Below are 27,971 nucleotides of genomic sequence, written 5' to 3' on the forward strand. Positions count from 1 at the left end.
GATGTGAATGGCTGAGATTGACTGCCATCCATTTCAGCTGCATTTCAGCCCACCCTGGAACATGTAAGCTTGCTGTCATAAGCTGTCAGTAAAACTCAAGCTTTCCAAACAAAGGTTCTGAGAACCCAGCTTACACGGCACCTTCAGATTTTACATTTTGTTTGACATCCACCATTTGCGAGAAATGGCATTTTATAACCGCTTTCCATCCTGTCTGTCCCCATCACCACCACCCCCACCAAACATAATTGCTGTGACTATAAATATCTGACAGTGCCACTGAAAGTAATCGAGTGAGATTTAGAAAACTCTTGTTGACTGCCTGATTGGTTTCTCAGAGTCACAGAATGGTTTGGGTTGGAAGGGACCTTACAAATCCCCTTGTTACAACCCCCTGCCATGGGCAGGGACACCTTTCACTACTCCAGCTTGCTCAGAGCTCCATCCAACCTGGCCTTGAACCCTTCCAGGGATGGAGCATTCACAGCCTCTCTGGTAAACCCCCAAAGAGAAGAATTTCTTCCTAATATCCAAGATAACCCTGCCCTCTGTCAGTTTAAAGCCATTTCCCTCTTGTCATAGAAGTGCAAATCTTCTAGTGTTAGTGTTAAGTAGCTTCTTTTCTACCAGATAAAAAAAAAAAAAAAAAAAAAAAAAAAAAAAAAAAAAAAGGAATAAATAATTTTTTACAAGTGTGGCCAGGGAAAGAACCCAATTATTGTACTGACAGCACATTTGAAAAGTCAGCTTATTACAACAGGCAGCACGCTACATATCTACAAGTTTCATCTCAGAGATTCAATATTAATGTCCTTTTTTATTGGTTCCTTACTTGAACATATCCTAAATTTTTTAGGTACAGTACATTTACTAAGGAAAAGAATCAGGTTTGCCCAGGTAAAGCTCATTATTTTCTGACTCAAATAGACATTAAAGTAGGAAATAACTGAGATGACACACTGTATTAGCAGCTGTGGAAAACAATTGTCAATGAATGTTCAATTTACTGAGTGGACATTAAAAGTGTTCCAAAACCTGCCAATAATAACAATAGAGTGGCAAGCCTTGGCAACAGAAAAGCAAACCAATCGATCTAAAATGGCAGACACAGAAAGCAGTCCAGCATTACAAAGGAACTTGAGCAAATCAAATAGATTTGATTTAAAAGATAAAGATGATTCCAACACCAGTTATAATTTAGAGGTATAATTCGGATTATATGTGTTATTCAAGGCACCAAAGACCTTCCAAATTAAAACTGCAGGACTGTCTTACTACAGAAATCATTCCGGTCAAATTAGAAGAGAAGATGAAGATTTAAGAAATTTTTTTGCGCTACTCTTACCACTCAAGTTGATCTGTAAACTGAGAACTAATCTAGGGAAGAGCTACTATGAAGACACAACCTTACAGAAAAAGGCAAAAGACTTTTCCAAAGGTGTTATTTATATATTTCTGCACGGAGCAAAAGGCCTGGGTTTCACAAAATGCCAAGGCTTGGCTGTTCACAAACGGCCAAAACTTGCCTGTTTGCGCTTTTGCAAAATTTCACCTATGTAAAACATATTTTGCTAAACTCAGTGAAGAAAGGATCCCAGCCAGGAGGTCCCACCTTATCCCCAAGATCCTGGGAAAACACGAAGTCCTGAAGCAGCACTGATGGACTGATGCATATCTAGAGATTTCTCACAGGATTGCGCAAAGAGCGCGAAGAGGAGGAAAAACGATTCCAGAAACGGTGTCAAAGTTCAGGAACAGATCACAGCAACCACAGCCCCAGGAAAAACCACCCTTCCAGCAGCACCCCTAAGTGGAAGTGACCCCCTTCCCCCAGGCTAGCCCTGCACAGCCCAGACTTTGTTCCCTGCCTGGTATCCACACCCATCCTCGGATAGACTCCTGTGTTCCCAGATGATCCAGTGCAGTGATTTACAGGAGGAACTAGCCCAGACGTGACAGCAACTTGCCTCTGAAGCACCAGGGACAGCTTGTACCTCTCTCAGAGCTGCCATTTCCTAACATCAAGAAGTAATTAATCTAAGCTGACTTCCATCATGGCGTGAACAGTTTGCCAACAGTTACCACATAATATTATGTTAGAAATTATACATGTTCACTACACTGGAGATGTGCCTGAGGCATTAACTGTAAATGGTATTTTTTCGGCAGGGATGTGTATGTGGGCATGCACACTGGAGCAAGAAAAGCCCTGACAGTCATGGATTGCACAACGGTTTCCATAAACAGATTTTTCTGTTGAGAGCTTTTCCCCCTGCTGTACTAAAGTTTTCCATGTTTGGCCTTGGAAAAAAGCAAAATTGCTCTAAATACTTCAGGACTGAAAGAACTGCTCCCATCTCAAATCCATCACCAGGAAAAGAAACAGGAGTCTGATTTCACTGCGTTTGTTCTCATCCCAGATTTACTTCAACACATGGAACCTCCCTCATTTTCATCTTCAATTTTTGATTCCTCCATTCCCAATATATTAACTGAGGTAAGGTTTATGCAGATGGATAAACATATCTGAGTAATAGGAAGCCTTGTCGGTGCTTGGAATCAGCTGGCACAGACGGGGATGGAGGGCTCATCAACTGAACCTCACTAAGTGTGAGCATGGTAGGAAAGGCTGGGCATCAGCTTATGCCCTGCCTTTTATATTTTGAAGCCTAGAAAGGCACTGAAAATCTGCAGCAGGCATTAAGCTTCATGTTTTGTACATGTGCTAGGGGGAACAGAAGAGCAGCAGCAAAATTCATAAGTATGTAAAGATCATGGTAATCAGTCTAAAGCATTATTAGCTAAATTTAGTGCGCTGGATGAAATTCATTCATGGAACGAATTCCTGCCCTACCTATTGCCTAAGCTGTTATTTCCTCAGGTAGTGCATAAACGCTAGGATGGCATTTTAAGCAGTGTGATTTCACACTGAGGCATTTCCAGAAGTCCTGTGAGGTATGAAGATCTATTGGGCTGTTTCAATTTGTTATGTTCAGGAGGCTTTCTCCAGAAAAAAGCTCACGACACAAGGGAGATAAGCCCCCAGCAAGGGGAAGTATCAGTCACATGCACAGAATAAAGTTTTCCCTTTACAATCTGACATTATCTGCTTAGGATGAAATACAATCTATGCTATAATCTGTTTTAAGCATTAGGAAACGAAAAGCCCAAACACACACGTTAAATTGCTATCAAGAGGAAAATCCATATTATAGAGGTGACAGGTTTTTCTAACAAAGCATTTAAAAGAGCAAAGTATGGAAAATACCACGGCCTGCCTCCAAATACTTGCAAAAAAGGTTAAGGAATATAACAGGCAAAAGAGGAAGAAATATTAGCACACAACAGCATAAGCTAAGGTGCAAAGCATGTTAATTAGTGTATCATAATGACTTCTGACAGTTTCACATAATGCCTTTTCATCAGCATACTGTTTCAATTATGTATTCTCCACTTCCCACATTAAAACCAGCTTCACTATGATTTTTCACCTGCTGCTTCAGTATTGGGCTTAAGCCCCATGTCTTCCAAGAAAATTATTTTGTTTTCCAAAAGTTACTCACTGAGTCCTTCAAGAAACACAGGGGAAAACACTCCTCTGCTTTGTGAAAGCATAAAAGGAAACGGGAGGGAAATGCTATAATGTAGTCTACCTTGTTATCTCCAATACCATGATCCTCCACGCTGCACAAGGCCCTTGGCTGGAAGTGAATCATGTAGCTCAGAGGTTATGCACACTGCAAACAGACACCTTAAATCTGGACTAACTTTCCCCAAATACTGAAAAAATGATCACAGAATGACAGATATGCTGAGTTGGAAAAAGGCACCCAGAAGGATCACGGAGTCCTATTCCCGGCCCTGCACAGGATCATGAAACAGCCCTTCCACCCCCATCTATTAAACACAGAACCAACCATTAAAACAAATTTCTGGAAGTCTGATCCACTCACAATTAAAAGGTTGTTTGATATTTCATCACTAGCGACCAGATCAGGAAACATCCTCCTGATCTATTTTTATAAACTAGTGCCTTGAGGAATCACAAATAAGAAAATCCAAAATGAATGCACAGCTAGGTCTAAATCCTTTCCAAACTTTAAAACGCTGGATCCCCCCTTCATCATTATTGCCATGGAAATGAGGCAGAAGGAAGGTGGAAGTCTGCCTTGCTCCTCTCCACAAGACCAAGCAGGGCACAGTGATGCCGAGCGTTCTGCAGGCAGAGCGTGAAGGGATGAAAGGAGCACAACTCCAAGGCACATCCACACACAGGAGCAGGCCCTGACAGCAGACCTGGGCCATGAGGAATGGGTCTCCTCCTACACACGCCTCTGAGCTCACTCTGGGGTGAGGCAGCCACAGGAGGACGAGGATTGCCTCCAGGAAACAATCTTTCCCATCCCAAGCCGCACGGGACACACCCTGTTCTCCAGTCATAGTATGGCTGGAAGAACTTTTTCCATGCACTCATAGATCACTCTGTTTCAACAAGTCTGCTACATTCTTCCTCCATCTACTGCTGAAAGGTGCCTGGAAACCTGTAAAGCAAGTCGGGACTTTAAGCAGTGCCTCTGCTACTCCACTGGTAGCTCTGGAGGTGCCCAGAGCCTGCCAGGATTTGGTGTTTGAGGCACGGGCAGAGCAGTCACACAGGGTAAACAATCCTGGTCATTTAATGACAGTTTACTGTAGCCACCTTCCACATACCCGCACGTTCAACCACCACTCTCCTCCACTCATTTTATGGAAGAGTCGCACAGTAAGAAAGCTCTTGACACAGAGCCACAAAATAAACTCCTCCTCGAAATTTTCATGCAGCAACTCATCACCCAATTATTCCTCTTCCTTTTACATCTCACTGAATTTCAACAAGGAAAATGGCAGGGAGCTAAGAGGCAATGTTTTGGCCTAAATTCTGTATTTGTTCAAAGTTCTAAATTCATCTTCTCCTCTGCTCCCTCCACCCTATAACATAATACTTTAGGGCCTTAATTCAAGTTCCTGCAGCCAGGGTGACACTCCCAGGCGATGCAAATGCATACTTGGAGGTCTGACAGCAGCATCTTCCATCAAGCAACGCACCCCATGAAGCAGCTGCAACCTTTTCTTAAGGCACTTGGATGCTTGCAGCAATCACAGACTGCCAGAATGAATTTTCAACCCCAGGCACACTTTAAGCAAGTGTCTTCAGGCTCCCCAGTGCCTTTTTCCCTTTTTTTTTTTTTTTTTCTTTATCTGAAGAACTATTTAATGGCCAGACTTTCCCATGTGCCTAGTACTCATGCACTCGCTCTGCAATCTCTCCGAAAACGGCTCCTAGTAAGATCTTAAATCAGCACTGGAGTGCTTAGAATTAGTATGTATTAACAGATTTAGGCAATGAAATTTTAAGCTACTGAAGCTTATTATTTTCATCCTCAAAATCTATTCATGTAAGTGCAGTCACCTTTTAATTCAGAGTAGAAGATTTGAGATTTAAATGTAGGTTCACTTTAAGTGAGTTTAGCACACAAAAAGTGACAGGAGTGGGAATACAGCTCTTTTGTGAACTGAAGAAAAAGAAATGGAAGAATAGAAGCAGCAAACAAATTACAAGACCTGTCAACCTTGTTAGATATTATGTTAAGAGCAGTAGGGATGAATGGGGACTTCCCACTTCTATGCCTATCACAAACAAATGAAAATATATGCACAGATTTGAATAAGGTATTTAGGAAGTGACAGATAAGTCTTAGGAAGGCACATTTGCTCTCCCTGCTGAGAAAATAACATATCTCAATAACACCACTTCCTTTCAAATTCCTCGGGACAACGAATCACAGAGGGCAATTTTAATTTATTTTGACTGTTTACTCTGTGTTGACAATTTGAATTGGTGGCTTCTGATATTCTGCTGCAGGAAGCAGTCTGAAACATGACAGCTCCGGCTGCAAAGAATTAATACCTTCAAAATTATACATCTCTTAACCAACTGTCTTTTTTTTCCCCAGCTATTCCAGCCTTCATTTCAGCATTCCAGCTTTGGGTTTCTTTTGTTCAAAAGGACATCCCAGAATGTTATTCTTTCCATTGTTTTGGAATTACACACATGCGTTAAACATGCCTGAGAAAGCCCGGGAAGGAAAAAAAAAATGAGAAGAAAAAAAATTGTAAAATTATTTGACTGTCAAGAAATTGCTGTCCCTCAAAGATCTGTGCTCGTTTATGTATTTGAGAAATTCCTTCTTTTTAGATTTGCCTTGTTTGGAGAACACGACCATATGCTACAGTGCTATCCACAATATGGAAACAGATTTACACAGACAGCATATTCAAGTCTACAGCAACCATTTTAACAGAAAGGGCACAAGTCAAGGTAAGAAAACCAACCTCTGATGAACAAGCATGTATTGTGACACTGCCACAACATAATTGTTGTTAAACGTCACAGGAAAACTTGCAAACTACATTAAGCTCCCCAAAAGGCTTTACAAGCAAAAAATCCTCTGCAACAACTTTGTTCAGCTTGCTGAAACTTCAAGAGGGCAAACTGAACTTTTCTTCATAGAAAATCTCAAACAACAAGCACCATTCTGCCTCTCAGGCAAGAAACTTTTTTTTGTTTTAATTGTTCCATTCCTTTCTCTAAGAAGGAAAAATACACCCTACCATTAGCTTGCTATTGTCAGGTAATCTGAAACGTGTAGGGATGTAAAATTAAAGCTCCCACAAAACTGACATAAGCTTCAAAATCATTCCACATCACTTGACAATTCCTGCTTCACTAAGTTTTATTGTTCTCCGGTCTAGTTAATCTTCTGATACCTAATGGTTATTGTTCCATGTATTCTGAAGGCTTATACTGAAGCAGGAATGTGGTGGGAATGCTTGTGTAGGTAACTTCAAAATCAATCCCATTAGGGTAAAAAAAAAAAATAAATAAAAAAAGCTTGATGCCAAAACTCCTCTCTCTTACAAAGATAAAATGTAAATGCTCTCCAGAAGGTGAAAACAGCTCCTCGGGGAATTGTTAGGAACTGGGCAAAAGAGCAAACGTTTCGTTAGTCAAGTAGGAACTTGAAGGAGGAGGACTGGGAGTGCTTGTGAGAACAGCACAGCTCTGCCAGCACGGGCAGCACCGGGGACACCGCTGACCTTGCCTGCGCGTAGAACGTCAATGAAGGAAAGGGAAACAGATAAAAATCTGTGCCTATAAAGTATATGCCATTTTTATTCCTTAAAGGATTTAATAAATTCCACAAGTCTCCAGGAACATAAAGATAAGCTAGCTGCTCATGAAGGGCAAAGCGCTATCAGCTTTCAAACCAACTCCACTGAGTTTAGGAAGGACTTCAGGGAGAAATGGCATTTATTAACATCTCTGGCTGCTCCTAAAACACAGAGCTGCTACCTAAATGGGGGCCATAATTTAACCTTCTTCGCTACAGAACACTGTTCTCAAGAAAACATTTCAAAATGAAGAAGGAAAACCAATTTACTTGTCTCTTTCTCGGCTTGTTTGTTAGGACCAAATTCTCCATACACTGCAATTACACTCTGAATGCATTAAGTATGACTGGAACTCAGGAAAAAAAACAGCATTTTATTTTAATGATCACCTTAATTTCTTTGATTTTCAAAATTTTTAATACAAGAATATATGAAAATGTGAAGGGTGTTCAGCTGGAAGAGGAAATTAGAAAGAAATATAACACAGCCTCTTTAATCCAAACATTTTCTTTAAAATAAATTCCACTTTCAAGCTTCATTTACAATCTCATTTGCACAGAGTTGCCAATCCTGATTAGCCCGAATGAACTCCCTAAACATCAAGGTGAAATCTCCCAGACAGTGATATAGCAGGAGATTAGAACACCTGCAGACATCCAGTGTGTGCTACAAGAGACTTTCTTTTTGCTTGGAATTACCCTCAAATAAATACCTTCAAACATAAATGCACAAAAGAAGGGATCTCACAATCTGTGCTTAAACAGAAACTTCGCATTTTGAAGCTAAAGAAATGCATTCTGTTCGAGACCAAAAGCTAAGAGACAAAGAAGCCTCTCTAGCTTTCAAAAACAGTGATCCTTTAAAAAGGGAGAAAATCATGATTTTTACCAAAGTCTCGAGACACTTTTAATAGAAACTAGTCATAAGTGATGTAACAGTAAGCAAGACAAAAAAATATTTGCTCAGCCCACCAGTGGAACAGATGATTCCCCAAGAAAACTCAAAACATAACCCTCTAGAAAGCCACAATTTCCTTTAAAAAAACCCCAAATGACTGATTTGTGATACTATGCATATTGTGAGACTGATTGCAAATGAAAACTCAGGTCACCAAAGTAAGGAATAAAGAAGGTAAGAAAGAAAGAAAGAAAGAAAATGATTTTCACACCCAGCAAATCATCACATGCCATCTATTCCAGTTGATTATGGCATTTATTTGGTCAAGTATTCACAAGTTAAAACTCCATGTGTTTAATCATAGTCTGGCCTGTTATAAAGCATTATGTCTTAAGACTTTATTTGATCAGAAGGCAAGCTTAGACTAGTTCTTGCAACTTTGAGAAATTGCAGTCAACCATTTCTCAATATCTGATAGGCAGGAAGAAGAAGAAATGGATTTTAAAATGGGTATGGTTTGATCACTGATACATGAGCCATGTTTCAAGAGCTGCGATTGGTAAAAATGGAGGGGGATTCCCTGACAGTATGGAACACAGCATACCTTATGACAGAAAAAAAGAAATGCCTATTATTGTCTTAATGCATATATTAAAACAAGGTACACAACAGATGAAGAATAAAATATCCATGAAAATACATCATAACACTACTGAGAAATCACCACCTGAGGTGACTGCACGAGAAAGTGCTGGAAATATGAAGGAAAGCATGAAGAAGTAGAAAGATGTGGAGGTAGGAGAAGGATGATAAACTTGCCAGGAGCAGCACGTAAAGAAGAAGCTGTAGTTAATTGTACCCTGTTAATTGTATGCCTGCCATTTTACCAGTTTCTAGGCTAAAGGTGCAATATATAATGGATGCTGGGCTTGGAGCCAAATCCCAGCTCCTGATGTTGAACATCCAGATACTGTAAGCCAATAGAGGTGTTTTTATGTTTTAAAACACTGGCAGGTAAATACTTTGTTACCCAAACACCCACAGCACATCCCCACTACAATTTCTCTAACAAAAAACACAATCATTCAAATGAGCATTATCACTGGTTTGTATTAAGGAGGACCTGAAGGTAAATGTTAAAAGCAAAGCCCTGTTTCAAAGAAACACATTGAATTCCTCTGCCAGAGGCTGGGACATCTGTTTGACTGGTTGGATAACACAGAAAAGTGAGGAAAGTGTGGAGGGGAACAAACGTGCTTTGCACGTGAGGCTAAAAGGGGCACTACCAAGAGGTGACCACCTTGGGAGCATTTATTTCAGAGCAGGGCTCAGTGCCTGGAGTAACCAGGCCTGCCTAAAGCTCTCCCGGGTTTGAAGACACTGAATTCACCCCCTAAAACACTAAGCAGATTAGGAAACCATTCATTCACCCCACAGGGGTACATTAAAATCTCAGAAAAAACTCAAGACAGGGACACACTTCACCTGCATCTAAAACGAATCACCATATATTTAATAAAACAGGATTCTTACAAAGAAGCAGATTGGATAGTGGGTTACAGAGCAATTGCTTACACAGTTCTGATTCAAATCCAGTGCTGAATAGGAGTGACAGAAAATTATGACCAAATTATGCCAGCTCAATGGATTACTCAAACTGCTCTAATACCCTCAAGTTTGTCCTTACTGGGTATCACTTTGACACAAAAGTCACTTCCACAGCTGGAATTAATTCAAAGAATACTTTTAAAGCACAGAATATTCCAAAAAACTGAATGTTCCTTTCTTATTAAAAAACAGTCTTAGTCAGACCTGGAAACTTTCTCCTTCCCATTGTTGCCATGCCAGTCCATGTGTCTAGTGTGGGTTACACACATGGAGAGCTATTGTTTAATTTTAAACAAGCACTTCAATTCTGCATCCCTGCAGGCATGAGGGTGACTCTGAGCTGTTTGGGAGGAGCAGTGGAAGGAGCTCTGAAGCTGCAATTTCTTCATGTTCTACAGCCAAACATAACACACCAAGCAGCACCACAACATGTGAAAAAGGCCAGAGCCCCCCCAGCTCTTTGTATAAGAGGTGAGGGTTTGTTCCACCTTAGAGAACTTCCTTTCAGAAATGCTCTGTCTGCCTTACAAGGGATTTACTCATTTGTGTTTACTAATTTCTGATTCATGGTCTTTGGGCCTCTAAAATATTGTTACTAAAAAAAAAAAAAGGACCAAAGAAGTCCTTTCTCATTTCCAGCCTCACCCTCTGTGTATGATCACAAGGGATTCTCTGACCCATGAACTAACTGCTCTTTTTGACACAACCAGCTGGTAGGAAAGCTAAATAAAGCATTGTCTCAAATCAACAACAAAGAGACAGGGAACAAAAAAAAAAGGAAATCTTAGCGTGGTTTTAGAGATCTTAAAGTGTTAGAAGTTACATTAACTGAAAAAAAAGTATCTGGGTTACTTAGAGAGAACCTCAGGTCCTCCAACTGAAAAATTAAGTTGCATAAAGAAAGAGGACTCATGAATGTGTAGGTGCAAAAGGAAATCCACGTATCTGAAAGACTCAGAGACCTCCATCGGGGATCTTCGGCCTCTGAATTCCCCATGGTGGGAAACCTGTCTAATACAAGTTTCCTTTACTTCTACCCTAATTATTCCCAAGCTACCACGGTGGTAGCCCCTAAGCAAGCCAGGTAATAAATATTCTTGAGCAATAAACCACAACACGATGGGAGTTTTTATGTCCTGTAAAAAACAAGCACACAGCAGGGATCTGGCAGTTCTGGAGTCAGTGATATCTTTCTTTTGGCTAGGGCCAAACATTCAAAAGGCAAAACTCACTCTCAGAAATTGCCTTCCTTTGCCAAGTGTAAGATTGTGATTTACAGTGACTTTTTTTGCATATTTGTTTTGTTCAACTCTCTAAAGTGAAAGAAATCCAACAATATCCATGGCTTCCCAGTCAATTTTGCATTAACTTCACTTTCAGACTCTAATGAATAGGGCTACACTGCAACAAACTTATTTTAAATTAAGTCTTCCCTGGGACCATTTCTACTTCATTTTGCTGGGAAAAAAAATTGTTTTAAACAAAATTACACCTCTGACAAGATTACACCTGACAAAAATGCAATCTTTTACTTGAGTGAATTGTGATTTTCCAAACTGCAGGCTTTCAGAGCGTATTACATGACATTATTCTGCATTCATGACACCTCTCAAAGTCTCAGGGGTTTTTTTCCCCCCCTCTCTGTATCACATATAAATACGTGTGGAGCTTCCCCAATTCTGTTGCAGGATTAAAATTGAATAATGCAGCTGTTAAAACAAAAATGCTACAATAGAAACTGTTGTGTCCATGGGCACTTCAAAGAGTTCTTGTTGTGCTGACCGGCTGTTTACAGTCCATGAAGATTAAGAGATATTTAAACAATATTCTTATTGTATTCTTACTTTCTCAAAACCAACCCACATGTTCCACTTCTAATAAAAACACTGTATAACATTATGCTCAAAGTGTAGCGAGAAAGTTGCAAAAAAAAAAAAAAAAAAAGTGATCCAGACAGACATAGATATAATCAGATATCAAAGGGGTTATTTTTAGTGTTTCAAAGCATTTCACATTTATGTATTTGTTTATAAGCCCTGGAAAGCTACCAGCTATTTTTTATTGAAAAACTAAATGGGAAGCATTCTTAGAAGAGTGCAGAGATGCTGCAACACATTGTCATGTTGAAGTATTAAGATGGTCAGACATTTCTCTGTCCATCTCACTGACACATCACTAGGAAATACAAGCATGCAGACCACTGCGTTAAAGGAAATTCAGTATAACTCACTTTCCCAAGGAGTCAGAAGGGAGATTCATATCATGACAAATAGCTAAGCAGGAGCATGTAAGATGATGTAATTCAAAGTGGGTGACAGTTGTTTAATTAGTAATTTCTTCTAGCTTCTTACTGCATAAATTACATTACACAAATTATACTCACCTACAAACATGGGCAGAAACAGTCATAAAAAGTTTACGTTTGACTATATTAAATCTTTCACGAACACAGTTTCCTCCTAAACCTGGCCCTAGAACTATTATCAGTCCCTTGGAGTACTGCTGAGTCTTTTAAGTCACAGTTTGGGTTTTCTGTTAACATTTAAAGACATCCAGAAAAGTCTAAATCCCAGATCAAAGTGACTGCTGTGCCCTGTAGATGATGGATTTCTAAGCTCCTCTGTATCCTCAGCAGTGAAACTTCAGTCCAAGCCTAGCAAGCTGAGAACCCTGTGCTGCAACCATTAAAAACTTCTCCAAGCAGTCTGTAAATGGCCAAAAAAATGAACCAAGCACAGAATCTGTTTTTTATCAGCTAATAATCTAAAAGATACTGACATCTATTCAGAGGAGAATAAATGGCACAACACTTGCAAGCCATGCAATGGTGTAAATAATCTTCAACCCTGACAAGCTTGCACAGAGCTACATATATACAGCAGTGTAAGTGTGTCACCTCCACCGCTTGTTCTGGCTTTTTTTATGTTTGAAAAAGGTAAAAAAATCAATGTTGACAACTCAAGAGTCTTCACAAACATCATCGAAAACTCACAAATACCAGAAAATGAAGAAATTAATCTGAGAATTATAAGAAATGAAAAAAATCCCCAGTGTATGGTCTTCAACTTGCATGACGAGACAAACGAAACTCTAAGAAAAAAATCTGTGCAAAGGAAGTATTAAGAAAAGGGACATGCTATCAGAAATCTAAAATAATACAGGGGAAACTAATTTCTAGTGCTGAACAGCAACAGCAACAAAAATCCATACAAATTTGATCCCCATACTTGAAGGCAAAACACCTTGGATGAAGTTCTCTTTTCACCAGAAGTGAAACAGCATCTTCACCACATAAAATAACACCAATTTTACTTCTTTTTACTATCTGATTAATCCGTATTTAGATTCCTTCCTACAACAATTAAAACATTATTTATACCCTGCAGTCTCACATCTGCTCTTTTCTAAATAAAGAGAAATGTTTCAAATGCTTGATCTTAGTTTTCACCAAAAACAAAACAAAACAAAACCAAAAAACAAACAAACAAAAAACCCTTAAGTACATAGGTCAAAACATTGTTACGTGGAACAGCCTCAAAATTCCTCTGCTGGGTGACAAAGATTTTTTTAAACCATTTTACATAACCTTCTCATCCTATCCACTTGAGCCTGGTCTAAATCAATTACATTACAGATAAAGAACTCACAAAACAGTCCTGCTTTTTGTCTGTATTATTCCTTCAAAATATAATCAGAAAAAAAAAAAACCAAGAACCAAATTTAAACCTCAACTGTGAGGTTTGTGAGTGAGTGAAGGAGAACTCCAAAAAAATCACAGCACCTTTCAGATTCATATTATTCCTTCTGCTTTACTTCAAAATAGTAGAAGGAAAATCCTTATTTATTACTTATGATCTGATTACTTCCATTTGCAAATGATTTGTCATATTTTTGGCTTTGTAATGTGCAGTTTCAGCAGAAAAAAGGAATCCTATTCTTTGCTTTCAAGAAAGAAAATTGGGCTGCACTGTTTTTAAAACATCCCAGCTACAATCATATAATTATTATTAATCTGAAGAAATGATAAGAAGGTAATGACCTCTGAGGGGCTCCAATTTTAAACCTTGTTTTTGCTACCCTAGGGAAATGGGAGGATCAGCAGTTAGTGTTCTAATTCGAGCCCCAAGCCTGTGCCAACACACTTTAGAAGCTAAATCCAGGTCTGGGAGACAGGCTGCATATTTTTCAGAGACTAAACCAGCATAAATCACCAAGTGCCAACACACTATGAGGTTAATGTTGTGTTTTACTACAGTAAGCAATTTCTATCACCATTTAAAATGAGACAAGCAAAATTCAGGCAGACAAAAATCTCATGCATCCAAGATTAATTTCCAAGTACTGAGTGTTGGCTTCGGCTACTGAGGGAACACACTAGAGTGGGAGCAGCAACCACTGCACTTAAAGGAGTATAAATATCTCCATTCTAACCCATTCTCCTTGTCAGCTGACTGTAGTGATGGGAATTTTGTTTCTTTTTCTGCCATGCATTAGACTTTTTTTTTCCCTTTTTATTATTATTTGAGTAAAAAGGACCAACTATGTCCAAGTGTGGAGGAAATAAAATATATCAGCCTTAAGGGGCACAACGCCCTGCCCCAGGGCCAGCATACGTGAGGAATGACTATGCCACCATTGTGGAGCGGAATATTCCAGCAAATTATTTTGCACCTAATTAGGAGACATTTTAAATAGCACCTTGCACATAAATTAAGCATTAGGAAAGTGTTTACACCTTGTAACTCACTCTCTGTTCCATCGAGGGGGTTTCCAGACAGTGCTGGATGCTGATGCCAAACAAAACTGTGATAAACAGGGCAGGCTGCTATCCCTAACACAGCACCCTGGAAATTCAGTTCTGTGACTGCTTTCAGGAGCACTGAACATCAAACCTCCGCAGAAAATGCAGCTGTCCAGAATTACAGATATAAGGGTAGGGAGGGAAATTCGTGGCATCAGGTTTCTACTGCCTGATATTACAGCATACTAACGCACACATTATATGCCAATGGTGGGCCCAATCACTGAGCAAATGGCTCAGGGCTCCTCTAAATTCTTCAGTGCCCACTTCTGTGCTGGAGTTCAGTGTTCAGTGACTAGATTGTAACAAGTGATGCCCAGAAGAGGAGGATTTAGATTCAGCAGTGAGGATCGATAGTACAACATTTCCTTCAGCCACAACACATACATTTGTAACCAAACAATTAGATGTGAAACGACAGCTTCCAGCAGAGCATGCCATGAGCTACTCACAGCATGACACTGCAGAGAACACTGACAGACACATGCTTGGGTCCATTCACAAATTAAATTTTAAAGAATCCATCCATTAAAAAAAAAAAAAAGTCTATGAGCTAGGCTCAAATCCAAGGACAAAGACCATACATTCCTGTGATGAAGATTCTTGGTGATTCACAACCTCTGCTAGCTACAGCACTTGTCCCTGTTCTTCCCAAACTGATGACAGACCCTGCACAGACTTGGAAGAGAAGGGGATGTTTGAACTTGTTTAGGTGAAGTTGATAAATGCGTTCCCCAACATCCCCAGGAGTCCTAACCTCTCCTTCTTGTACGTGCGTGGGGATGTACGTAAGGAAGAGACAAGCCACAAAGTTTTACAATAAAACCCTCTCTAAAATCTGAAAAGGTTCTAGGACCAAAGGAGTAATCATTAATACTTCCAACACATTCACAGTATAGGAATCTATGTGAGTGTCCACGGGGAAGAGAGCAGGTCATTAGGATGACTGGAGCCAATTAGATCCAATTAAAACACAATAAGGACACGACTGCACTTACTTTCAAAATGGTCATAAAATACGTAATATGATCTTATAAAAAAACCCTTTGAAACCCAGAAACCACTCAGAAGAAAACCACTTACCACATATTTGTGTTTTTGTTAACTATAAAGAAAACCCTTCCTAAAGGAATCTGGAAACAAAAAATCTCTCTCAAGAAAAAAGGAGTCTTGGACCTTTGTTTAGTATTGACTTGCTTTGCTTAATTTTCAAATTGGTTTTGAATGTATCAGCAACGATACTGATTTAAAGGGATGGCAAAGAGCTGCTACAGCTCAGTGCTGCTTCAGGAAACCCCTGAGTCTTTCCAGCTATATATTGCTTTCCCAGGAGGCGTCCTGCAGTTTGGGCACGTGGCTGACAATAATGTGAGGCTACTCAACTAAGATAAGGAGAAGAAACACATCCCTCCTGGAAAACTACCCTAACTTTTATGAGTTTATACGCTATTAATCGTTGTGGCTGTACCTTTTTAATGGAAATTTCATCAAACTTCAGTCAATAATAAGAGATCAAGGATCTTGACCAGCTGAGAGTTAGTAGTCAAGTCAGTCTTCTCTAAGCAATCTTGTCTTGTCCACATATCGTTCACTTTTACACCTTCCTTTCCTATTTCCAGACATTTTTCAGTTCCCAGACTTACCTTTTACCAGAATAAATAGGGAGGTAGCAAACTGAGCAACCACCAGAACCATGCAGAGGAAAGCAACTCTTCAAACCACACATATCAAAAATTTACAATCATTTGAAACAAAACTTCTGTGTTATTTTGTAAATAAGGTAATAAAAATAAGTGAACCAATTTCTTTGTGGAATCCTGGAAATCTGAAAAATATCCTGGAACGTTATGCTCCGTTCTTCCAGCTGGTCAGTTCAGTAACGCAGTAGAGTTTTGGAGTCCCATTTCTGCATAAATCAACCTTTTAATTACAGCTCTGCAACTGATCTCCAAGAAAATGAGGAGAGATTCAAAAATCAGTACCATTACAGCCTTACTTTAAAATAATACCCTGCAAATATTCATCTTTTAAAGACTGGAAATTATGTCTATGTAACAGAAGCACACTTTTTAATCTCTACTTTTTAATCTCCACTTTTTAATCTGATTAAACAAATTTAAAAGCTGATTCCTCCTACTGTGTTTAATACTAGCACTTCTGCTAACTACTTATTTCACAGCAGGGACTGTCTCTGAGAGCACATTCACATTATTCCTCCAGGCTGATCTTGGGCCAGAAGACTTGCTACATGTGCTATTTACTCAGGGACAGTGCTTGAAGTACTAAAAATGTCAAGCAAACAGAAAAAAAATTATTCTAAATATTATAGATTTATTATGAACATAAACCATTGTATTAGAAACTGTCTAGCAAGGTGTCTCCACCAAAAGTCCACCTTTCAGATTTACTGATAGTTGGTTCTATCCCATATCAGAGGCTGTAAGGTTTTATTTTCCGAGGTTTAGGGGTTTTATTATCAGACATTTTTCAGAAAAAGAAAGAGATTGTTACCAGACTTGGTAACAATAGAAAAGAAGTTAGTTTGGGGTTCCTTTCCTGCCTAGGTCAGGGTACCACATACCTGTGCTGGTTTGCAATTGGTTTTTAGGCCTATTAAATACCAGGCAGAATGGGACTTTATTTTCTAATGTGTCCTGACAGGGGTTTGGTTTTGGTTTTTTTTTATAGTGAACCTCAGCAAGCAGATAACAATCCACAAAGCTGTTATGGACCCCTCGTTCCAGCCATAAACACAATTTACATCCAGACCATTTTCTGCCAGTAGAGCCAACTGAGACTATTAATCAAATGAGAAAGAAAACAAGCATTTGTAGGGCTTTAAACAGATACTGTTCATCTGTTATTTAAAGCATGTCAGTATCAGAGTGCTGCTCAATGTTTGAGGATCAGCTGTACAATATTTAGAATGAACTGTTCTTTACAAGGAACAACAATATGAAGTACGTAAGTTGAATAATTGATGATCAGTCTGGGACGGCATTAAAGGAAACTATCTCAGAGGAAAAGGCAAAAAAGCACTGCCTTTTTCAGCCCTCCAGAGCACCGTGGAAACTTGGGTGCCTGCACAGGTGTTTGCTGAACAAACAACAATAGATGACATCAACCAAATTAGGTATTCAGCAAAGAACTTGGTTGGCATTTGGGGGGGACTTAGTGTAGGCTTTTGCAGCACAGGAGGCAGATGGTGATTACACTGATTTCTGTAAAACTGTACTGAATGTTACATTAACCGGTAATTAGAAAACTCAATTTGACTTCGCTTCTATTTTCAAACGGAATACTTTTTGACATAAAAGAGTACATCTTGGAAAGTTCATAGAAAACAAGTCCAGGTCATGGACACGTTAATCTTGGTCTGTTCACATTGCAACAAAAACAAGCTGAGAAAAAGGATGAACTACTTTATGTTTTCTCCTCCTGAACATTTGCTGTTACTTGTGTATTTCACAAGCTGATTTCTGACTCAGCTGCATAAGAACAAATCACAGAAAGCCAGCCTATACCCTAAATCTTTGCATTTTTCAGTCAGATATTTATTTTTCAATTTTTCCACTTTGAAGAAGTGATTTGTCAGACCTATTCTTATTTAACCTAAGTAAATATAGCAAAGTACTCCATAAAAATGCAATAGATCGTAAAGGAGATGGCCACAGTGCTTTTTATTTACCGACTACTACCTTCCTAACAAAGCATACCTTCCCCTCAGTGCCAAACTTAATCCCACCTTTCTCCAAGTAGTTTATAAAACAAAGCAATATGCTTTGAAAAGTAAGCCTTTTTTAATATGGAGTCCTTGCTGAAGCCCAAGTCCTGCATCATGCAGCACACACAGGCTGCTGCTGTCCCAGAGCAGCTTTGCTGAATTCAGAAAACTGTTTCCAAGCAAAGCACTTTAGGATCAAGAGCTTGAAATTGGAAAATCCCAGGGGCAGGAACTAAAACTGTAACATCTTAGAATTCTGTTAAACAACAACAACAACAAAAAAAATACCCCAAACCAACAATTTATCATGCTAAGGAATGCACTTTACGTTTACTATAACTTTGTCCAACTACAGCCACAAGAAGAACAGAGACAACAGAATAAATAGTTCACTACTCAAAAAAAGTGTTAATTGATTATTGCAGTTGGTCTTCTAAACACAAACAGATCAATGAAAAGCTAACTGTTTGTGAAAGTTGGAAAATTGCTGGCACACAACCTTGCCTCACAGCAGACCCGGACCTCCTGTCACCGTGCTGCTTTCCACACAAAAGTCAAATGCAAAATAGTTCCCACAGTTAAACTGTCCTCAGACAAAGCGACAGAGAGTGACAAAACATATCCCAGTAGCTTTACAGCTCTTTAAAATATGAAACCAGTCTTGACTGCTTGATCACTTTCAGATGAATGGTTTAAATGGTACAATAATTTAATGAGTCTACAACAAGTTTGCTTGTAAAGGCAAAAGTAAAAGAAAGCAACAGTTGGTGAGAACACAAATACATTTCAAGACAGAAAAACTAAGAAATCAAGAGGGTTTAATTCTCAGCCTCTGCATGTAAATTGTATGTTTGTCTCCCTGTGCCTGTTGCTGTTAAGGGTATCCTTTCCCCCTCTCATGTTGATGCAAAATCAAATACAAATAGACGTGGCTTTGATGCAATTTCAATTCCTAAGAACACTGATTAAGAAGAAAATTGCCTTTTCCCCATGTCTGGTTACAGGTTTTGTTTCCAACTTCAGGTGATAATGAGTTTTCTCATTGTTTTGGTTATTATTCCTACATGTAGAAATAAGATTTTCCTACAGCCTTCAAACAGGATCCCATTTTTCAAACCTAACTTAGGCAACCCCTGGAACTGCTTCAAGATTTAAAGGGAGGTCACACCTCAGACATGACCCTTTCTCTTTCTAACACACACCAGTTGTCCTGATACTTTGTATTTCGTTTCTATCACGAAAATACATGGGAGGAATTATGCGCCTACAGATGAGCAGCTTTTCTGTCCCTCCAGAGATACTTTTTGGCTAAGGGGGAAGAGTTGAACATGAACCATCCCCAGCACAGTAAATTATGATGTGGCACCCAACAACCCCATCTATGCCTTTGATGGGAATCTGGTGAAGATCTGGGCCATATACAACCCACCCTAACTACCACACTGAATCTTCCTCAGTAATTTCCCTGATCTCTAGTCAAATTAGCCTTTCATAAATGACCATTACCACACAGTAAAAAAAAAAAAAATACATCTAAAATATAGCAAAGTTTTCCTGCACATAGAAATTACCACTGCCAAGGAAATAATTGGAAGCTCTCATCATCATCATCAAAAGAGCAAAAACATGACTGGGAAAACAGTTTTCATATCTACCTAAGACATTAAGGCCTACAGGAGCCTAGAGAGATACTTGCTACTGCAGCCAGCATTTGATTTTACACGATAGTTAAAAGAGATCTACATATTTTTGAATGAGCCGTGTTCCTGCTGCTGCCTGCACATCCCAAAAAAAAAAAAAAAAAAAAAAAAAAAGAGAGAGCTTGAATTCTAGTTATACGGACTTTGCAATGCTTTCATGGTATTTGTATCTTCATGTTTTAATATACTATTTTGTAAGACCATGATTTGCAAAGATTTCCTACTTTATATTCTCACATAATAGACTGGCCAACCAATGTGCTGTCAACATGTTGGTGTTTTCCAAGAAGAGCTCAACATCTACAAACACAGTCAAATAACCATCTTCCTATTGGAAAGAGGAGGAAAAATTGTTGACAATTCCACTTTCAAAGTACAAAAACATTACGGCACTGAGCTAAACTTTGTCAAAAGTTAAAGTGTGACAGATGCCTTCACAGTAATTGCCAATCAGACACCACGTAGCAGCTGAAAACACAATACAACACTTTGATCTCCTGGGCCCTCAAAGTATTCACAATCAAGCAATCTGCATGAAGAACATCAAATATGCAACATTTCCAAAAACTGTCTCCGTGGAAGTTAAATATGATAATGTATATTTTGTTCATATTTCATAAAGCATTTCCAATCCTTTATTATGCATATGAAAGGATAAGTTTTAGCTTGCAAAAAATAAACATGAAAGATGCTTTATATTTTAGAGACATGCAAGTTTTCGTCGGATAACACAGGTGAAATAATCCTTTAGAAACGCCTGAATTGCTTTGAGGGGAAAGACATTATTACAGAACATGCTTAATTAAGTCCCACTGCTAATTTGGTAAAATGAATACCCTGTTGAATTAGACTACAGGGAAATGAACCGTGCACACCAGCAACACATGCTGGAAACAAAAAAAAGGCTGAGGAAAGGCTCGACTTACATTTGGCAGGCAGGTCGTATCCACAGGTGATTTTGGCCTGCCCCGTCTCACAGCCGCTCAGGTTGCGACACTCAGCCACCAAGCAGGGCCCGGCAGCTCGGTGTATGCAGCCATCCACTGCAAAACAAACACAAACAGGCATTTAGTTAAATGTTTTTGGGTTTTTTATGTTGCCTTTGATGCCTTTGGAAGGCTGACCTGGAGCACAGACTGGACAGAGCTAAGAGAATAAAGTAGAGATTTATTGAAAGGCCTTTAGGATGCACCTTTAGGGCAGGACAGAGCCTGATGAGGGCTACACTCAAGGTGGATTAAAATGGTCACCAAAAAAATGGATGATCAGTCACGAGGTGTCACACTTTTATAAGTTTAGGTCCATTTGCACATTGAGGCCAAATTTTCCAACCTCATCCTTCTTGTCTTGTCTCTTTTGTCCACCCTTGTTTGTCCTTTTGGGCCTGAAAACTTGTAACAGTTGTCCTTGGTCTCCAGCAGGAAAAGGATTTGTTTTGTCTCCCTACTCTGTAAAAGAGAGTTTACTAATACTTAATATGAGGCTCAGCACTGCACCCCTAGGCAGCACAGAGTCTGAAAAACACCAAAGCTAAAACTTCAGGCATCACCTTCACTCACAGTCATAAATGTTTACTGCCCATTTTTACACCCACAGCCCAGACCAACTGATGTCTAAGTTGATATCTAAATATATACAATTCATTCTTCTGACAGAATTAGTCAGTGAGTTCTGCGAAAACACGTTTAGACAACTTGTGCTAATTGGAAAGCAAACGTCTAGAAAAGGTAAAGTAGAATAAAAGTTTCAGTATTAGAAAAGCATGTTATTGAAGGCTCTAAGAAATTCTCACTACAAATTATGAAAACAAATTTGATCCCCATCTAAATGCCAAACTCTCTTTTACAACATATCTCTGACACTTCTACAACTGTACAGGTCATTTCATGTCACCATGCTACTAATGCCTGATAGAAAAATTCCAAGAAATAATGCTTATTGATTTGAATTACAAAAAAATACCTACTTTGGAGCTTTTTTAATTTTTCCAATTTAAAAAATTTTGCATTATTCATGCAATATTTTGGAGTTAATTAAAAAATAATTACTAAAAGATGCAATTGCAGCTAAGTATGCAAGAAAATTAGTAGAGTGCATAGATCTTATTACCCTCAGGAGCCAGCAAAAGGATAAAACAAGGCTGCTGGCACAGCAATTCTGCCCTCTCAACATGCAATCCAAGAAATCATTTACTGTAATTATAGCAAAAAAGTTTGAGAAAAAGAATAGAAAATAATAAAGGAAGTAGTGTATGCATGAACATGTTAACTAGAGTAAAATCCTAATTCAGCAGCAGCTATGGAGTTCAACTAGAAGAAATAATCTTCACATAAACTACAACATCAACTCAAAAGGTAAAATTAGTAAAAAGTAAAGTAAAAAGGCCAAAGAAACACTTATGGAGAGAAGAAAGGAAGAGTCTGTATGAACCTCATTTAGGACTTATTTCAGATTCAACTAGTTCCAACTGAGAGCTGTGCCCTGCAGCACATTTGAAGCAATTAAACCACAACAGGTTTGGAAAGCCAAGGGGAGATGGGTTGTTAAGAGATTCCCATCACCTGGTCCCAGCAGGAGCTGTGTAGCTTTCTGCAGGCTGACATTTGGGAAACCCATGGCATTCAGTGACTCCACTGACCAGGCAGAGCCCACTGGTTTTTATCAGGTTTTGAGTATCTCCTGAAGTCAGGCATCCCCAAGTGGATGACATCTTCAAATGGATGAAACTGCCTTCAGCTAAGTGTTAAAAGCCTGACTGTCCTTTCTGGGGAGTTCTATACCCTAGTTCATATTCAGGTGACACAGTAGACTTGGATAAGCAGTTCCTTGCAACACTCCATGCCCATCCTGGACACATTGTCACTGATTTTCAAATTTATTTTTTTTTGTAGTATTTTATATTAGAAAAAGAATACTACAGAATCATGTGATACTGCACTTTCAGTGAAATTGTCTGAATTTTTTTATTGATAAGACCATGGATGCCAAGCCACCAGCTGAAAGCACGTTGCACATGCTCTGTGCTAAGACACCAAGGCTTCTTATTCTACCTCAGCTGCACTATTCTCTTTAACTCACTCAAAACCTCTGCTCAACAGACTCCAAGATGCCAATGCAAGAATAATATTTCGTAACGTTGAGGGGGAGAAAAAGTTTGAAACCCATCCTGTGCTCATAATTCCCAATTTAATTGTTTTAACCTAATTACTAAATGCCTTTCCAAACCGAGCAGGATAAGTAAACCAGTACACGTTGAGGTACCAGCTCCCCTCTGTAACCCCTCTGATGCTGGAAGGGTGCTCTCAATGCAAATACAGCTATGATAGAGATGGTCTATCAGTATTTTCCTGGAGCTGATTCCACACCTCCGTGTCCAGCCTTTATAAGCAAAGACGCTCCAGAAGGATGAAAGAATAATTGAAAAAAAAATTGAATTCTTAACAGAGAAAAATCAATTCTATCACAACCAATCCTGACATATGACAAGGAAAATGGAAGACATCTGCCAGAAGGGAACAAGTAGACGTGAATGCTTCCCTTAGAAAGGTGGCACAAGAGAAAATGATTGAATGCTCCAGACAGGCTTAGATGGAAAAGTAGAAATTAGCATTTGATATACTTCGGTGACTGATGACACGGAAAAATGAAAAGGGAGGACAGGAAGGGGGAGAACACGCTCAACAAAATCAAAACCCAAAAAACCAAACCACCCAAAACTTTCATAACAACCTCTTTTTCCTACCATACTTTATTAAATGCATGAAAAGAGATGACCTCTGGTCTATGCATGCATTTTTTATTTCATAACTCAATAACCCATGCTAGAAATACTCTGTGTTTCCAATTATATATACACTTCAGAACTGAAGTTTGATGATTCTTAAAGTAAACCCCAAGCAATGAAATGTATTGCCAAATACGAGCACTCCGTCTAACACAAAGTAAAGCAACTGCAAAGGTAGAGTAGATTAACAAATCTAAATCTGATTCTTCAGCCTCTGCTAAAACATGTCTTAGCCACATTAATTAAGGGAAAAAACCCATGGAACAGGCATGTACAAAGTATTTACATGAGATATTCTGTTTTCTGGAAGTATGCACCAACTGGTATTGTCAGTGTACAGAGAGGCAAGCACACAGGGAAACTTAATGGAAATTACAGATAATGACAACAACCTCAGGAGGGAAAAATGATGGTCAAAGACATTTTGTTATTCTGTATTAACGAGGAAGAGATTTACATTATTATAATGGCATGCTGCCAAATTAATAGGAAAATGAAGAACCCTTGATATATTGGTTTCAGATATTTCATCAGTATTTTCAATTTTACTATGCTAAATAGATGCTCATCTGCATTATTCCAAACAGATCTGGAAAACATTTCTACCACATCCCACTGTTCACGGTGCAACTGGCTGAAAAACCCAGTCAAATCTGATTTGACATCACATGACAGTGATAAGGAATTGTGCTTTATCACATTAAAAAATGTGATTTCACTTTGAAGCCCTCACTCTGCTTTACAGTGTGCCTTTTTCCTACAGGCTGCCTTCCTGTTCAGGTTCATGGCAATCACACAGATATACTTTTGGTCACTTTCATACACAAGCGACCTGCCATTTAAGAGCAAAAGGAAAGATGTGGGGAAAATCCCCAAACTGTCAATTACAACTGAAAGAAATCCAATCTTCGATCTGCACACCGACCGAGAGGGCTTCTAACTATCCTTATTGGTACTGTGCTTCTTAAAACAAGTTTCAGGCTTAGAAACCAAGTTACTTTGAAGGGATTTTGAGAGCACTGAGTCCTGCCTAGGGCCACCAGAGAGGCAGCAAACACCCACGGGGTGGTGGAAGAACACCCTCTTCTCTTCTGCCTCCCATCCTAACAAACTGGCACCCCACCGTCTGAGGTCCCATAAATGCTCTGAAATAGCATTTGGCTATTTCACACAACACTTTGGCTTTTGAATGACTGCAAAGACTTCATGCAGGTCGACCTGTCTTTTGAAAAGTGATGCTGTTACCCAGTGCCTTCATGTGTGGAGAGCCCAGGAAAACCAGGTTTCTGTATTTATTGTTTCACCATGCTTGGGTGGGCAAGCACATGGAAGGAGCTTCTCAATCTGGAGGACCTACAAACATGAGCTACATTCTGAGGGCTGAAAAACGTCTCAAGAAACTTCAGATTCAATTCATCTCTGTAGTTCAAGTTGCTCATGCTTGTGGCAAAGCTATTAAAAGTAGTACTGTAATTTATATTTTTTTTTTCATGAAAAATAATAGCTATTTCATTGCATGCTTCCATAAGTTTCAGGACCCACTAGGGACAGCACTTTGTTCTCCCAACAATTCACCAGAAGCCATTAATGAAGAAAAAACTATTTTCAAAGCTACTGCACTCAATGGCATTGGTTGCACAAAGAAGCCAGCTGAAAATAACTGCTTAAAATACACGAACAAAGTGAGGTTTTTATCAAAATAAAAAGGACAGCATATTAATAACAACATGTTAAACAAAAATACGTAATCTTTGACACCATCTTTCTCCCTGCACACTGAAGGATGCTGAAAGGTGAAATCCTTTCTTAACTAATTCCTTGTAAAACCATTGCATTTATGCTCCAGAATTAAAGAGTTAAAGTCATATAGTAAAAAAACCCTAGTTAATTTACTGGTGTACAATATAGAACAAATCCATTTCTTAGAGAAAATCTCTTAAAATTGCAAATGAAGCAAAAGCACGGGAAACACAGAATTAAGGGTATCATGGGATGCCGCTTAAAAAAAAAAATAACCTCAGCAAAACTAGCCTTGCAGTGCAGATGGTAATAAAAAAAGGGTAAGGTAATCTAACACCACAGCAAAAATTACAAACTCCTCCAGGAATAATAAGGCCCAAATTTCTTTTGTGACCTTGTGTGCAAGGCTGAATAAAGTGAAGCTATGATGTAAACAACATATGCAGATTTATTGTGTTACATTTCAAGAATCTACACAGTCTTTTTTCCAAAGTAATTCCTGTTCTCTGGTGCTTTTCCAGATTTTCATGTCTTGTTTTCAGTAAGAAATTCATGAGGCTTGTTTATTTAAGAAAATCACCTGTGCTTGATCTATCCCTGAAGTGGTACTGCTCTTCCACGTGGCAAATGCCACCAGTGCATAAAACCAGGATAATGTCATTGCATTCGATGCAATGACATTATTAATTAATTATTAATATAAAATTAGATGACGAGAGGAAACTGCTTTGTGCACTGCAGAATCTCTGCTACAGAATCTCTACCCCGTTCTTGCGGACATTCAAAAAATGCCCATTGCAAGGACGCGTGTGACAACCAGAAAGAAAACAAACCAACAAAAGGACGAAAAAACCCCCCACTCTCAAAAAAAACCACCGCTGAACCCCCCCATAACATTTAAAAGAACAACTCACAACAAAACCCAGCCTCATTCTGCTGAAGTGGTGAAGCACCTCTGAAAAGTTCATTGGAATCAACCGCTGCCAAAGTTGCAACTGCACCTCTGAGACAAATGTCCAGGGGAAATAAATCCTGCCCCTCGAGGGACAACAGGTGCTGCTGGTCTAATGAACAAAGGTGGGGATCTTATAAAGATTATAACACAGATGCCAGTCCACTGCTAGGAGCAGCAATTTTTATTACTGAGATGGCCTCTGTCATTGGGAAGCTTAATGAACCGAAGATTTTTAATCAATGCACTGGTTTATAGGCCTCTGACATAATTAATTTTAAAAACTTAGCAATTATACAGTATTTCCTGGTCGAAAGCTCAGCGTTTAAAAGCATGATCTTAAGCTTTATGCTTAAAATTCTCATTTTCAAACACAAAAAGCACAGATTAACCATTTATTTTGAGATGGCTAGTTCCCTGAATTAGGTTCAAATTTCATCACCATCTACATTCTCGTTCCTTAAATATTCTTACTTTCAGAAACTCTCAGTGCACGCACCTTACTCAAGGCCAAAAAGGGACCTGCAAGTCTTGATGCTTAAACTACAGATTACCTAATGTGTCAACCCTCATCCTCTGTACAGTGCCTTTTTTTCTTAAAAATCAACATCCTGAGGCTTCTCAAGGGGCCTTCCAGCAGCTAGAATTACATTTGGGGATCCTCCAACTCCAACCAACCATGCTGCAGAGCAAGTTTAATGAAAAATAACAATAAAACATAATAAACCATTATTCCAGCATACGCTGCAAGGAACAGAACTTCTTGCAACAATGGCAGGTGTAAACCTTATTGTACAGCCAGTCATGGGAGAGCTGCATCTTAGAGTATTGTTGAGCTGAAATCCTATAAATTTAGCATTACAAACCACCGGTAATTGCCTGCCACGGTGAAAAGTACTGGGAATTAAATTTTAAAACCCACTGGTTGTTTAAAAGAAGGTTGTCCTTATCTGGATGCAGTTCACAGTCAAGCATAACAAAAGCAGCTGAAACATCCAACATAATCAATGTCCTTGCCATAAAGTGGCAAAGAGCCCGTATGGATAAAGAAATCAACAACAATTCAAAACAAAGCTCACTTACCCACGAATCTGTTACATTTTAAGTGTCCTACATTTACTGCACACAGCCAATTATTCCTACTTTGACAAAACACAAACCAACAGGAAACCCCACCACAAATTTTGGCAGATTTTTTTTTTTTTCAGTTAAATATCTCAGGATACCAGAAACTCATAATTAAAAATAAACAAAAAGCCAAGTCAAAGTTGTCCTGTCTAGGCAAATTCCTTCTATAAACAATTAAACAAGGAAAAAAGTGTTGGTTTTAGCTCACACTCATGACGCCATCTTTCTTAGTCTTCGAGTGCTCTGCTCCAATTTTGTAGGATGAGAGCTATAATGTCAATAGGATTCACACTTTTGTCAGCCCACTCAGGCAGCATAAGGGCTCAGAGAAACACGGGGCTGATAAACCTGTCTGAATGTCACACTTTTGGCAAGAAAAAACAGTAGGAAAGGCTCCAATAGTGCTTTTCCAGTTTTTTCCCAGT

General features: G+C 39.0%; 1 protein-coding gene across 6 annotated transcripts in view; it reads right to left on the reverse strand.

Moving 5' to 3' along the window:
* MACROD2 (mono-ADP ribosylhydrolase 2) overlaps nucleotides 1-27,971 on the reverse strand; it is an 866,072-nt gene that overhangs the window by 587,152 nt on the left and 250,949 nt on the right. For all 6 annotated transcript variants that reach the window (XM_066177797.1, XM_066177796.1, XM_066177795.1 and 3 more), the window contains exon 5: nucleotides 20,869-20,985. In XM_066177797.1, the coding sequence (XP_066033894.1) occupies nucleotides 20,869-20,985 (117 nt within the window). The remainder of the gene's footprint in view (nucleotides 1-20,868; nucleotides 20,986-27,971) is intronic.

The sequence above is a fragment of the Chamaea fasciata genome, unplaced genomic scaffold (genome assembly GCF_029207755.1).
Source record: "Chamaea fasciata isolate MVZ Bird 193981 ecotype frontalis unplaced genomic scaffold, bChaFas1.0.hap1 SCAF_3, whole genome shotgun sequence".
NCBI lineage: Eukaryota > Metazoa > Chordata > Aves > Passeriformes > Sylviidae > Chamaea > Chamaea fasciata.